The sequence below is a fragment of the Anticarsia gemmatalis genome, chromosome 30 (assembly GCF_050436995.1).
Source record: "Anticarsia gemmatalis isolate Benzon Research Colony breed Stoneville strain chromosome 30, ilAntGemm2 primary, whole genome shotgun sequence".
Taxonomy (NCBI): domain Eukaryota; kingdom Metazoa; phylum Arthropoda; class Insecta; order Lepidoptera; family Erebidae; genus Anticarsia; species Anticarsia gemmatalis.
The window spans coordinates 2,485,379-2,499,176 of NC_134774.1; the positions used below are offsets into that span (position 1 = coordinate 2,485,379).

Genomic DNA, 13,798 nt, shown 5'->3' on the forward strand with positions numbered 1-13,798 from the left:
TGTCTCGAGTCTGGTTGTACCTAGTGTCCGTCGTTTGTATGTTTGTAAAAGTCCCCGCGACACAAGAGCAATTCCTGAAGCGGGAGTTGTTTTTTCTTAAAAACCAAAACAAAACAAAACTCTCTCTCTTTTTCTCTTATCAAGATAAAAAGAGAGGGAGAATAAAAAGTCCTCTGTTTTGAAAAACCTCATACCATAGTCCCTGGAGTCATTTTTAAAGTCTCCAACTCAATCCATACTAATATTATAAATGCGAAAGTAACTCTGTCTGTCTGTCTGTCTGTCTGTCTGTCTGTCTGTCTGCTACTCAATCACGCCTAAACTACTGAACCAATTTGCATGAAATTTGGTATGGAGATATTTTGATACCCGAGAAAGGACATAGGCTACTTTTTACCCCGGGAAAATGACGCATTTCCCGGGAAATTTCAGGTGGCGAACGAAGTCACGAATAATCAATATAATAATGACATTAAATTAACAAAATTCCGTTGTCATGGCAACTGTTTTAATGGCGGATATGTCATAGCGCGACTTCGTTATATTAAGAGATATAAATAATTTTAAGAGAATAAAGAATAATTTTAATAATAAGAATATTTTTCGTGAAAAAAAGCATATTTTATATCATCACGCTACGACCAATAGGAGCAGAGTTGCCTGCCCATTCTCTCTTATGTGACGCAAGCGAAGTTGCGCGGGTCAGCTAGTATTAACTAAATAGACAAATATCCTTTTCATTTCATATCAGTAAGTACTTAATAGTTGAAGTGTATTGATTTTATATAACCTTGCAACTATAGATAAAATAGAATAACTATCTGATATTTTACTTGCATAGAAAATATCGTGATTTTCCAGAATATCGTACTAATATTAACTCTGTCTGTTACTCAATCACGCCTAAACTACTGAACCAATTTGCATGAAATTTGGTATGGAGATATTTTGATACCCGAGAAAGGACATATGCTACGACCTGCAGTGGGGCAGTAAAGGGTTAAAAAAATACGTAAATGCGCCTGTGATTCTTCAAACTTGCATGACACATAAGCGCGTTGCTATGTACGAGATAGCTCGCTTAAGAATCACAGTAACACAATATCCCCCATTAAAAAACTATGTCGGCTTCCAGTCTCATCGGATGCAGCTGAATACCAGTGTTTTACATGGAGCGACTGTCTATCTGACCTCCACAACCCAGTTACTTGGGTTATAACACGATACCCTTCGGTAAGACTGGTTGTCAGACTTTCAAGCTTCTGACTACTGTCAAAGATCTTTGAAAATGATAGCCGTGACCCACAATTTAACGTGCCTTCCGAAACACGGAGGAACTCGATAAGTATAAGATGGTCGCCCATCCACAGATCAACCTCGGTAAGCCTACTTTACCCTCAGAGATCGTCAACAAAAATAGGAAAATCGGTTATATTTAGTGAAATGATTCAGTTAGTGTCCATCGTTGTGATAATATTGAAATAGCGCGTGACTAACTCGTTGGTAGATTAGATATATTAAATTGTTATCTATTTGAACAGGTGGCGGGACTGTTATATACAGTACTGTCAGTAAATAAGGATGGAGTAAAAAATATTAGGTTCGGTTAAGCAAACCTTGGCGCGGTCATTTTTTAGATGGGTGACCGTATTTGAACTGGGTGTCTCGGAGGACACGTAAAAAGTGGGTCCCGGCTGTTGTCTGCTAAGATTACAGTCGTTAAGTAAGTCAAAGAGATTCGGGTTTGAACCACTTTGACACTAAGTTGACCACCTACATTGATACCACTATATGGCCACCCATCTACGGAATTTCCACGCCAAGGTTGCTCAACCCACTGATCGTTTACCGACTAATAAGCGCAACTGGCCACGATCTCTAAAAAAATAGCACAACTATCATGTAAAGGGAGGGCTGAAAAGCGATTTTTTCTTATAAAGGGTTAGTCTATAAAAGGTTGGAAGTCTATATACTAATACATAACTAGAACTTCTTGATTCTTACACGGTCTATAAAGCCTATGCACGAAAACATAATTAGAAATTCATGATTCTTACACGGAATAAAAACATTGAACTAAGTTAATCCACTGTTCTTTAGTGATACTGTGTTATCAATGACTAATACTATAATTGTATTCCGTACAAGGCCCTCTCAAATATGCATAGCAGTTATTTATTGATTAAATAACATACTTATATAACTGCACACATGTTATACCAGAAGGTGTCTCTTCTTAAAATTTTTCTCTTCTTAAAAAAGACAACTCCCGCACTAAGAATTGCTCTTGTGTCGCGGGGACTTTTACAAACATACAAACAACGGACACAAAGCACAACCAGACCCGAAACAATTATTTGTGGATCGCACAAATAATTGTCCCGTGTGGGAATCGAACCCACGACCTCCCGTTGCAGTGGTATCGGCGTGGCGACCTAAACCACTGCGCCACGGAGGTAGTCAAAGGTGTAGGTAAGCAGAGTATGAAATATTAGGTCGGGGAAAAAGTCTTTTCGCATTATAGTATGTATGAACTTGTAAAAGCATTTTGGAACCTGGGAATCAAACCCAAGACCTTGTGTTCAGTAGTCGTAAAAACTACAGTCACTACAGGGCAGTCAACTCGAGTATTTGATAGTGAGTAATCAAATATTTCACGAATCGTTATCAGTTATCAGTTGTTTTTCATTCGTCATCAATGTTTTGGTAGCCATTGCGTTACTTTATCAATAATATTGTATTATTCATATAAAGGCTTTCCCGTTAAAGAATATGGAGTCATCATCGATTACGTATATTTATTGATTCATCTAATGTCAAATAGGGGCCGCCCTAGAAAGACATACACAGATCATATCGGTGATGTGTTGTAAAAGGTCAGGTGCTACTCGTAACCGACGGTCCTGTATGACAACATGTATGTATGTGAATGAAACAATCTCAATATCAATCAATATATTTTTACACTAGCTGCCCCGCGCAACATCGCTTGCGTCACATACGAGAGAGAATGGGTCACAATTTTCCCCGTTTTTGTATCACTTTTTACTCATACTCTGCTCCTATTGGTCGTAGCGTGATGATATATAGCCTATAGCCTTCCTCGATAAATATGCTATCTAACACTGAAAGAATTCATCATTCATCAAATCGGACCAGTAATTCCTGAGATTAGCGCGTTCAAACAAACAAACAAACTCTTCAGCTTTATAATATTAGTATAGATGTATGTATGTATGTATTATTCTTCTGTTATTTGAGTCACAATACTTCCGTAGTCAGGCAGTCTATGGCTAGAATGAATCAATCTTTTATCATCTATCATTCATATTTATCTAACACAGTTCATAAAACTCGCATGACACATAAGTTAAAATTCTTGGCTATTTCTTACGGAAATCAATCATTTTTGAATTTCAGGTTAAATATTTAAAATCGGGATATAAAAGCATTTAGTTATTGTAACAAGCTTATTTTTTTTTATCGTATGGTTAGTGGTCATCTAAATTATCCTTGACTGCCTTCGTGGCGCTATGGTTTAGGTCGCCACACCGCTACCATTGCGTCGGGAGGTCGTGGGTTCGATTCCCACACGGGAAAATTATTGCGCACAAATTTTCCGTTTTGATTCTAGTAAGTTGTACGTTGTGTCCGTTGTTTGTATGTTTGTAAAAGTCTCCGCGACACAAGAACAATTTTTAGTGGGGGAGATGGCTTCTTAAAAATTAAAAAAAGCTCAGTCCTTTTTGAGTGAAAGAATAAACAAACATACGTACATATACATATATCTACGGAAAAAACGTGTAACTAGTCTTTAAGAAATAAAAAACAAGAAATATACATAAATATCTTATATTATAAGTTGTTTAAGCAGTTCTTGAAGGCATGCAATCTCACTTGGTCAGCGTGGTGGACTCAACTCTCTCATTTTTGGAGACCTTTGCCCAGCAGTGGGACAGTAATGGGTTATAACCATTTATCAGTCTTTTGAAAATGGTGGTGCCGCATTGGTTTCTGTATAGTATATTCCAGAATTCCTGAAAAAAGGAAAGTAATTTAATTAGTTTGATCCCCTAATTTAGCCGAAAGGAGGTAGATTTTTTGTAGATCTTGTTAGATGAAGAGCTGTTCTCAAACTATCCTACTAATATAAATGCGAAAGTTTGTGAGTATGTATATATGTTTGTTACTCTTTCACGCAAATACTACTGAATCGATTATTATGAAATTCGGTATGTATCTATGTAGCTGAAGACCCAGAATAACACATAGGTTTTTTTATTCCGGAGTTCCCGAGGGATTGGGATTTACACGGGAAGGGTTTCCATGAAGACGAAGTCGCGGGCGGCTTCTAGTTCATTAATAAATACATACATACGTATATACATAATATCACGCCATTTTCCCATAGTGGTAGGCAGAGAATAAAGAACGTCACTTGGTACGATCCTTACAAACTTCCCTTGCTTCATTCACATACATACATGTTGTCATACAGGACCGTCGGTTACGAGTAGCACCTGACCCTCTATTTATTAGGTCGGGGAAAAGTCTTTTCGCATTATAGTATGTATGAACTTGTAATAAAATCTCTTTGGCTTCAAGAATCACAAATGAGTACACGGTTCATTAGGTGTCTTTCAGTAAGCTCGTGAGGTTCCCAAATATCGAGATTTTTTGTGTAGAGGAGAGATTTTATAATAAGTTCATACATACTATAATGCGAAAAGACTTTTTCCCCGACCTAATATTATAGCACAAGCAGCATAAAACTTACCCAGTCTTAGGCTCCAGACCTCCCATGTTCAGGGTCTGTGTTAAGAAACAGGAACCAGTCAAAGCATTTAAGTAAGTCAGACATCTTCTTCCAGTAAATTGACTTGTTAGTGATTCAGCAAAGTAGTAGAGCGATCTGAAAATATAAGGAAATTATTCGATACTGCTGAGTTTTTTAAGAAATTTTAAATAGTGCTGTTGTACTGTCTTTGTGTGTCTGAATGGTAGTAGGCAAGCGACTGCTGATCACAAAATCTCAGGTTCGATTAGAAGGTCGGATTTAAATCAGAATGTTTTCATAATAGCTGAAAGTTTAATATTATTCCCGTTGCGTCAAAAAAATCAATAGAGATTATTTATATTACTAATATAAAAAAAATACACGAGGATTTAAGATTCGTATTTTATCCTTTTGGTTTTCCAAATTTTAGCGATTTAGCCGAAAACCCAATCTTTCACTTTACTGCAACTTTTCACTTACTATTATCATAACAGTTCCACTATTGCTCAACAGATGTCACTACTTACAGCAAAAAATCTATACAATTACGACGTTTTCATGCATAGTTCTACTGTTAGGCCAACAGATGTCACTACTCTTACCTATCATGGTCACATTTCGGTTCGGTACAACCGGGCATGTTTACCCCACCGTTGGGATAGAAGTCCACTTTGCCCAGCGCTGGGAGATAGCCCATGACGCCCACGTTTGTATGAATGACTTCTGTGTATAAACCGTCGTTTGGCTGGAAACGATTGTCGTTTGTTAACCAGCCGGGGCCGGCTGGGTCTAACGCTGGAATAAGAAATTTATTTTGGTTTACTAATTTCCTCTAGTAAGATAATATAAGAGAGAATAGTTTTTATAGTTCCGAACATGCTTTCTTCACAGATAATCTTAGGTAAAACTTTTTAGCCTACCTTGAGGATCGAACTCAGGACATCTGCGTGGAAGTCGCATACGCTACCACAAAACAGACAAAGTGAATTTAGCGGATGCCTACGTCATAACATCAACCGGCATGCCAAATTTCAGCCCGATCCATTAAGTGGTTTGTGCTGTGCGTTGATAGATCACTATGTCAGTCAGTCACCTTTGAATTACTAGAAGCAGCCCGCGACTTTGCCCGCGTGGAAACCCTGTGTAAATCCCGATCCCTCGGGAACTCCGGGACAAAAAGTAACCTATGTGTTATTCTGGGTCTTCAGCTATCTCCATACCAAATTTCATCGTAATCGATTTAGTAGTATTTGCGTGAAAGGGTAACAAACATCTATTACATTCTCACAAACTTTCGCATTTATAACATTAGTAGGATTTAGACAGCGTCAAAAAAATTACTTACACATAATATAGGGTACTACTCCGCCTAGATTCCGGCCGATGACGCCGACCTGGTGACCTCCAAGACTGTGCCCAGTGAGATGGAACTGTGTCAATGAGGTACCGGTGATGCCGCACAACCAGCTGATGAAGCGAGCTACTCCTTCACCTGGAAATTGAGGAGTAGGCTTTTAGGATGGTCACCACACCACTAACAGTGCGTCGGGAGGTCGTGGGTTCGATTCCCACACGGAACAATTATTTGTGCGACCTAGAAATAGTTGTTTCGGGTCTGGTTGTACTTTGTGTCCGTTGTTTGTATGCTTGTAAAAGTCCCCGCGACACAAGAGCTATTATTAGTGCGGGAGTTGTCTTTTTAAAACAAAAATGTATTTTGCAACATTTTTTTTATTATTACTTAACTATGTCGAAACTACTAACTGGATTTTGATAAAATGGTTCATAGGTAGTTTATAGCCTACATTAACACACTTTTTTAACCCGGGAAATATTTTCATTTATATGAAGTCCCGGGTGAAAATGACATACATGAATATTAACATTAATCAGCATTAAAACTCAAAATAGACTAATAGGTGATTAATGAAGCGACGAATTTAATCAATGCGCCAAACTTTCAGTCGAAAATCCTAAACATTATTAGACGACTCACACACGGTCATTCGATCCCAAACCAAGCAGAGCTTGTACTTTGGCAACCAAATATCTGATGAACATACTTATATACTTGTAAATACATACTCATATAGATACATTAACAACCAGGCTCAGAACACAAATATTTGTCCCAGGTGAGATTCGAACCCACCACACGCGGCGCTAACGGTTATTGCGGCGAGGTGACCACTTTAACCACTGCGCCAAACTTTGTAGGTACTTTACTCAACCAAACTACTAGGCACTCATAACTATTCAGGAGTTGGCAATTCCATATACAATATCAAACCATACTTTAAAGCAGGTAAGACCGACATATTACACTACTTGCGTGAAAGAATTAATCTTAGGTACTAACCAGAAGTGACAGTATTTAGTACTGCAGTCGCATAGTTAATAGTACCAGCTCCGACACTCCAGTCTACTACCAAGATGTTCACATCAGCAGCAGCTAAATATGCTGGAAAGTAAAACAAAAATTTAATATTAGGTCGGGGAAAAAGTCTTTTCGCATTATAGTATGTATGAACTTGTATCACGGATACGACTCACGACTAATAAAATATCTTTGGCTTCAAGAAACACAAATGAGTACACGGTTCATTAGGTTTCTTTCAGTGAGCTCGTGAGTTACCCAAATATCAAACATTTTTGTGTAGAGAAAAGATTTTATTACAAGTTCATACATACTATAATGCGAAAACACTTTTTCCCCGACCTAATATATAGATTTACCTGGTACTAACACCCTGTTGATGGTGGAATAAGGGTCGCTCATCCATCCATGCACCAGGACAATGGTGGTCTTTCCCACGTCATAGTTGGAGCTGGAGACCAGAGCTTCGTTGCCTAGCACCATCGGCTGGCTGGTGGTGGGGTTCTGCCTAGAAAAATATAGTGTTAATAGCTGACCCGACGAACTTCGTACCACCTAAAATATGCAAAATTAAATGTCTATTTTTCAATATTTCTGAGAGATTTTTTTAATATTTTTTTTCGTTAGAACCTTCTCCTAATAGTAACAAATACAACACAAAAAGAATTAGTAAAATCGGTCCAGCCATTTACGCGTAATGCCGTGACCAAGGAAAACGGGTTTCATTTTTATATATATAGATAGTTATTTTAGCTATACTTCTTACTAATATTGTAAATGTGAAATTTTGTGAGAATGGATGCTATATCTAAAATATCTATACTAATATTATAAAGCTGAAGAGATTGTTTGTTTGAAATTGTCCGATTTGAAAAAATATTTTAGTGCTAGATAGCCCATTTATTAAGGAAGGCTATATATTATCACGCTACGACCAATGGGAGCAGAGAACCAGCAAAAAATGTTACAAAATCAGGGAGAAATTTCACCCTCTCTAATGCAAGCGAAGTTGCGCGGGTCAGCTAGTTGTCGATATTTGACCAAAAGCAATACTAATATTATAAAGCTGAAGAGTTTGATTGTTTATTTTGTTTGTTTGAACGTTAATCTCAGGAACTACGGGTGCGAAATGAACAATTATTTTACTGTTGGATAGTCTATTTAGTGAGGAAGGCTATAAGCTATATAACATTACGCTACGACCAATAGGAGCAGAGTACCAGTAAAAAATGTTACAAAAACGGGGAAAGTTATGACCCATTCTCTCTTATGTGACGCAAGCGAAGTTGCGCGGGTCAGCTAGAGAATAGATAATTAATTTAGTTTATCACTTACCTAGTGAACAAATGATAGGCATTTTGTACATCAGGGTTATATTTGGCAGCCTCATTCACATTTCTGGTCTTCACCCATAGGTCTACTAAATGCTGTCTACCATCAGGTCCTGGCATGTACTGGTACCTCGGACCAGGGTCTAACTTGGACACTATATCGTCTGTCAATCCTGGAAGAAAAGGTGGAAATTTAGCAGTTGCAGTGGTCAACTATCAGTGTGTTACGCGGATATTACATAGATGTAGGTGCAGTGTTCGAGCTGAGCGTCTCCGTGATACAAGTCACGCTTGTTGTTTAACATAACAACAGTTCACGACAAACACTTACACTACTTTAACACTAGGTTCGTCAGTAACCAAAATAAAGCTGTTTGTTTATATGTTTCTAAGTTCTCGTGGATTGGTAAAACAAGGACCTGTTTTAAAACAGTTTTATGCAAAAGCCTATCACTGTGCTCCCAAGACTTATTCCCGGGTGAGACCTCCCGACGCAATAGTAGCGGCGGCGTGGTGACTTTTACCACTGCGTCACAGAGTCAGATAACATGGGACTAACATAAGATCTCTGCTAACACATTCAAATATAAAAAGCGTTATGTAATAAATAAAAATCACTTACCCATAGTAACCACACATAATAATAAAAACGTTATTGCCACCATATTTAAGAATCTACTGACCGATAACAAATACCTAATATTTCAGCAACATTCTTATCAATTGTGATAAGATTGAGACATTTATATCTAGGGCTAAGAATAGTCGTACTATGCATGGTCATGTATCAATCTAGCCTCTCTTTCAACTTATGTTGGAGTCGGCTTCCAGTCTCACCGGATGCAGCTGAATACTAGAATTTTACATAGCTGACCCGCGCAACTTCGCTTGCGGCACATAAGAGAGAATGGGTCATCATTTTCCCCGTTTTTGTAACATTTTTCGTTACTACTCCGCTCCTAATGGTCGTAGCGATAAATGAGCTATCTAACAGTGAAAGAATTTTTCAAATCGGACCAATAGTTCCTGAGATTAACGCGTTCAAACAAACAAACAAACAATCAAACTCTTCAGCTTTATAATATTAGTATAGATTAGTATAGATTTAGAACAGTCGTACTATACATGATCATGTATCAGCCTAACCTCTCTTCCAACCATGTTGGAGTCGGCTTCCAGTCTCACCGGATGCAGCTGAATACCAGAATTTTACATGTAGCGACTGCCTATCAGACCTCCACAACACAGTTACCTAGGTTACAACACGATACCCTTCGGTAAGACTGGTTGTCGGACTTTCAAGCTTCTGACTACTGTTAACGACTGTCAAAGATCTTTGAAATTGACAGCCGGGACCCACAATTTAACGTCCTCTAGCCGATATTTATTGGAAAAAAGAACTGCAACTCTCGCACTAAGAATAGCTCTTGTGTCGCGGGGACTTTTACAAATATACAAACAACGGACACAAAGTACAACCAGACCCGAAACAACTGTTTGTGGACAGATCCATGCAATGTAGTTAACCGGTTAGAACATCCTATGAAGATGCGGCATTGAGTAGTATTAGAGCTGAGCGTCTCCGTGCTTCGGAGGGCACGAAAAAAGTCGGTCCCGGTTGTTGTCAATTAACATAACAGTCGTTAAACCATGTCAAAGTCTTTCAAACAGCTTGAACAACTTTGACACTAGGTTGAACACTAACCATACGATAAAAAAATCTATAAACTCAAGTCTATAAAATGTGATTTTTATTACATTTTATTAGAAGCTGTTATCAAAAGCAATATTGTAAAATGAAGTTGCATATTTTATTGAAAATCATTTTGTTTGTTTTCGCATGTGAGTACTTAATTAAAATACTTATAATTGTCAGAAAAGTAGACCTTGTGGACTATAAATGTCTCTTAACTGCACGTTTGGCGCAGTGGTTAACGTGGTCACCTCGCCGCAATAACTGTAGCGCCGCGTGTGGTTCCAATCACACCCGGGACTAATATTTGTGTGATGAGCCCGAGTATCTGTTCTGAGCTTGTTAATGTATCTATTTAAGTATGTATTTAGAAGTATATAAATGTTTTTCAGTTATTTGGTTACAGAATAAGCTCTGCTTAGTTTGGAATTAAATGACTGTGTGTGAGTTGTCCAATTTTTTTTTTTTTTATCTAGCCTATTTCTGTGTCCCACTGCTGAGCAAAGGCCTCTCCCCTAGACTTCCAGACCCCTCGGTCGCTTGCTGCTTCCGGCCAATCTTCCAGGAACGCGTCTATGTCGTCCCGCCATCTCCGTTTGGGCCTTCCCCGTTGCCGCCGACCATCTTGTGGCACCCACTTCGTGGCTATATTAGCCCATCTCTCAGAGTTGTCCAATTATATGTTGATAATAAAAAATCATAATGTTAGATTAACAAACTTCTACTGAGCTATTTCGAAGAATCTGACCGCGGTAACTAAGGCAATAATTAAAAGTTGATCAAATATTGTATTGTTTCAGCACTTACAACTGTAAGATCAAGAAGATATGACATAGAATCAGAAGCGATCAGACTTTATGGAGAAGATATTCAAGATGTCGTGCGAAGGTTTAGAAAAACACGCGAATATGTGAAAATATTGGAAGATAAAGTAAGTACCTACATACATACATACATACATATTATTATGTATGTACATACCTGAAGATGTTGGTAAAGATTTATCAAATACACTCACGTTTCGCTATTAACAATGTTAGTCCCATGTAATAGGGGACGACCCTTTCGCCATTTTCCCAGCACGATACTAAACTCCGGGCTACTATTTTCTAATGTCCGAAGTAATATTGCATCAATGTTTTAACGCAGGTAACTGTGTTGTGGAGGTACGATAGGCAGTCGCTCCATGTAAACCACTGGTATCCAGCTGCAACATAGTTGGAAGAAAGACTAGACTGATTGATTGATACAGAAAAGTTCAATAGCACTGCTCTCGAACCCAAGACCTTGTGATCAGACGTCGTACACACTACCGTTTAGACCACAGAGATAATCATTATTATCATAGAATTTATTTAAAATTTTTCAGAATGCAAAACTTCTCTTACTATTCGACGAGGTAGTAATGCAGGCGCTTTCAAATGTTGACGTAGAATTGGATCAGAGAGTACAACAAATTATTGGTTTGAACAAAGTGGAAACCACTCCAGAAACGAGTTCTAAGAAGTATGTAAGAGATTTTGAGATATTTGAAAATTTTTACTACTCGATTTCCGACTACTCCCACTGCTGGGGCAAGGGTTTCCTCCCGTAATGAGGAAGGTGTTAGGCATTAAGCCCACCTCGCTGGCTGAAATGGGGAATTTGCATACCTTCAAGAGCTATTCTTAAGAACTCTCAGGCATGCAAGGTTGCATCACGATGTTTTCTTTCACCATTGGAACAAGTGATAATTATTTCTAACACATAACTCGGAACATATAATATATTTATATATGCTATCGAATGCGCTACAGATTAATCGCTAGCTCGATTCTCTACTACTATCGACTACCGACAACCGGCTAGCTATTGACAAATTTTTCACGATAAACAGCGCCTCTGCCGGGCTCCGAAAGAACTATTTTGGTAGTACATTTAAAATGTCAAACTCTCTATACCGTTTCGACTGTAGAAAACGCTACAAATGACAGTATACTGTAAAAACAAACTAACAAACTTCAATTTTCAGGTTAATAAAAGCGAAAGCCTTCAAATCGAGGAGGTTTTTCAAAAACTTCACAATAACTCCTGAACAAATACTGGATAATTACGCGCGGTTCGAGTCTACTGCTGAAGAAAGGAATCAATGTATAAACGTCGGTTATAAGATGGCTGAGTAAGTAATGTCCAAAATTTGTCATAAGGTCTTCTATATTGTCCTAAATTATCTCAATTAGTCCCACGTCGAACTGTATTGTTCTTCTTTGTCCCACGATAGACTTTATTGTCTTACTTTCTCTTATTTTTCCACGTTGTCCTTTGTCTTTCTTCGTCTCGCGTTGTCCTATATTGTCCTTCACTGTCATCCTTGGTCCTACGTTGCCCCATGTTCAACCAGCCAACTGTGCAGGACTTTGTTTATAGTGTCCAAGTGTGTGCACAATACACAGGTACACTCTCTATTCCTTCACTCTCATAGCCCGGTGTGACGGCCAAACTGTCACGACAGGTGAGAGGACAGGCGCAAGACCGACGGCTTTACGTGCTCTCCGAGACACGAAGGTCTACGACATCAACTTCCTAACTCCGGGCAATCTCTGAGAATTTTTTTTAACAAAAACTCAGGAATTTCTTTTTGGCCCGACCTGGGATTGTACCCCGAGACAGCATGATCAGCAGTTGTATACACTACCGACTGCGCCACTGATTTGTAACTTAAATCTTATATTTCTAGGAAAATGGTGCAACTAGTTGTCCAGGGTATGGGCCCTATACCAGAGTCGGTCACCAAGTCTTTGAAAGAAACAAGCAGCGTCACTAAGATTGTTGAAGATCTGGTAAACCTGCAGTATTTACTTATTATAGTTTCAGTGATCAATCCATACTAATATTATAAATGCGAAAGTAACTCTGTGTGTCTGTATGTCTATTACTCAATCACGCTTAAACTACTGAACCAATTTGCATGAAATTTTGTATGGCGATATTTTGATTCCCGAGAAAGGACATAGGTTACTTTTTACCCCGGGAAAATGATGCATTTCCATGGGAAAATTCAGAAGGCGGACGAAGTCGCGGGTTAAATGCTAGTATTCTATAACTATTTAAATAATATTGTTTAAAATATGATTTACATTTGTGTAATTTCAGGAACATTTCCACAACTACTCCATCGAAGACGAAACACGTAAACGAACTTTGAAAGTAAATCATATTAAACTATAAAATAATATATTGCAGTTTTATAACCCGACTAAAAAAGAATCTCTTCTCATTGGCCCTACCTTCCGAACTGGCGGTAAATTCACTCTCTGTATCATTGACTATCATAAGTGTCGGCACTTGACCTAAATTAAAAAATGTTTTGATTTAGATTTTTGATTTTGGAGGAGGTGCTCAATTCGTCTGTTTAGTATTGCAAAACGGGACTCTATCACTAAGACTTCACTGTCTGTCTGTCAGCAGGCTGTATCTCATGAACCGTGATAGTTAGACAGATGACATTTTCACAGATAATATATGTATTTCCGTTGCCAGTCATGAGTGACCATATTATACATCATATCGAGTTCCTCCGTGTTTCGGAAGGCACGTTAAATTGTGGGTCCCGGCTGTCATTTTCTAAGATCTTTGACAGT

General features: G+C 38.3%; 2 protein-coding genes across 5 annotated transcripts; one reads left to right on the forward strand and one right to left on the reverse strand.

Annotated features, from left to right (window-relative positions):
* Window positions 1-3,862: 3,862 nt before the first annotated feature.
* On the reverse strand, window positions 3,863-10,231 carry LOC142985607 (lipase member H-like). 3 transcript variants are annotated; one of them, XM_076133885.1, is made up of 8 exons: window positions 9,632-10,231; window positions 8,490-8,658; window positions 7,514-7,662; window positions 7,137-7,238; window positions 6,123-6,269; window positions 5,380-5,572; window positions 4,778-4,912; window positions 3,863-4,037 (listed from the first exon to the last, which is right to left on the reverse strand). In XM_076133885.1, the coding sequence occupies exons 2-8, from the start codon at window positions 8,603-8,605 to the stop codon at window positions 3,980-3,982; spliced, it is 900 nt and encodes a 299-aa protein (XP_075990000.1). In that variant the 5' UTR covers window positions 8,606-8,658; window positions 9,632-10,231; the 3' UTR covers window positions 3,863-3,979. The 3 variants fall into 3 exon arrangements, with proteins under 3 accessions (XP_075990000.1, XP_075989999.1, XP_075990001.1); XM_076133884.1 differs by lacking the exon at window positions 9,632-10,231 and adding an exon at window positions 9,108-9,572; XM_076133886.1 differs by lacking the exons at window positions 7,137-7,238; window positions 9,632-10,231 and adding an exon at window positions 9,108-9,575.
* Window positions 10,232-10,250: 19 nt separating this feature from the next.
* On the forward strand, window positions 10,251-13,434 carry LOC142985608 (uncharacterized). 2 transcript variants are annotated; one of them, XM_076133887.1, is made up of 6 exons: window positions 10,251-10,327; window positions 10,979-11,109; window positions 11,548-11,684; window positions 12,190-12,336; window positions 12,895-12,997; window positions 13,311-13,434. In XM_076133887.1, the coding sequence occupies exons 1-6, from the start codon at window positions 10,282-10,284 to the stop codon at window positions 13,383-13,385; spliced, it is 639 nt and encodes a 212-aa protein (XP_075990002.1). In that variant the 5' UTR covers window positions 10,251-10,281; the 3' UTR covers window positions 13,386-13,434. The 2 variants fall into 2 exon arrangements, with proteins under 2 accessions (XP_075990002.1, XP_075990003.1); XM_076133888.1 differs by lacking the exon at window positions 10,251-10,327 and adding an exon at window positions 10,363-10,621.
* Window positions 13,435-13,798: the final 364 nt, after the last annotated feature.

Bases quoted from the DNA above. Each gene is read 5' to 3' on its own strand.
- LOC142985607 (XM_076133884.1), bottom strand. From the start codon at position 9,150: ATGGTGGCAATAACGTTTTTATTATTATGTGTGGTTACTATGG. The intron at 7,239-7,513 runs GTAAATCTATAT...TTTACTTTCCAG, and splicing joins CAACAGGGTGTTAGTACCAG to CATATTTAGCTGCTGCTGAT. The intron at 6,270-7,136 runs GTTAGTACCTAA...CTCAATTTCCAG, and splicing joins ACTAAATACTGTCACTTCTG to GTGAAGGAGTAGCTCGCTTC.
- LOC142985608 (XM_076133887.1), top strand. From the start codon at position 10,282: ATGAAGTTGCATATTTTATTGAAAATCATTTTGTTTGTTTTCGCAT. The intron at 11,110-11,547 runs GTAAGTACCTAC...AAAATTTTTCAG, and splicing joins TGAAAATATTGGAAGATAAA to AATGCAAAACTTCTCTTACT. The intron at 12,337-12,894 runs GTAAGTAATGTC...TTATATTTCTAG, and splicing joins GTCGGTTATAAGATGGCTGA to GAAAATGGTGCAACTAGTTG.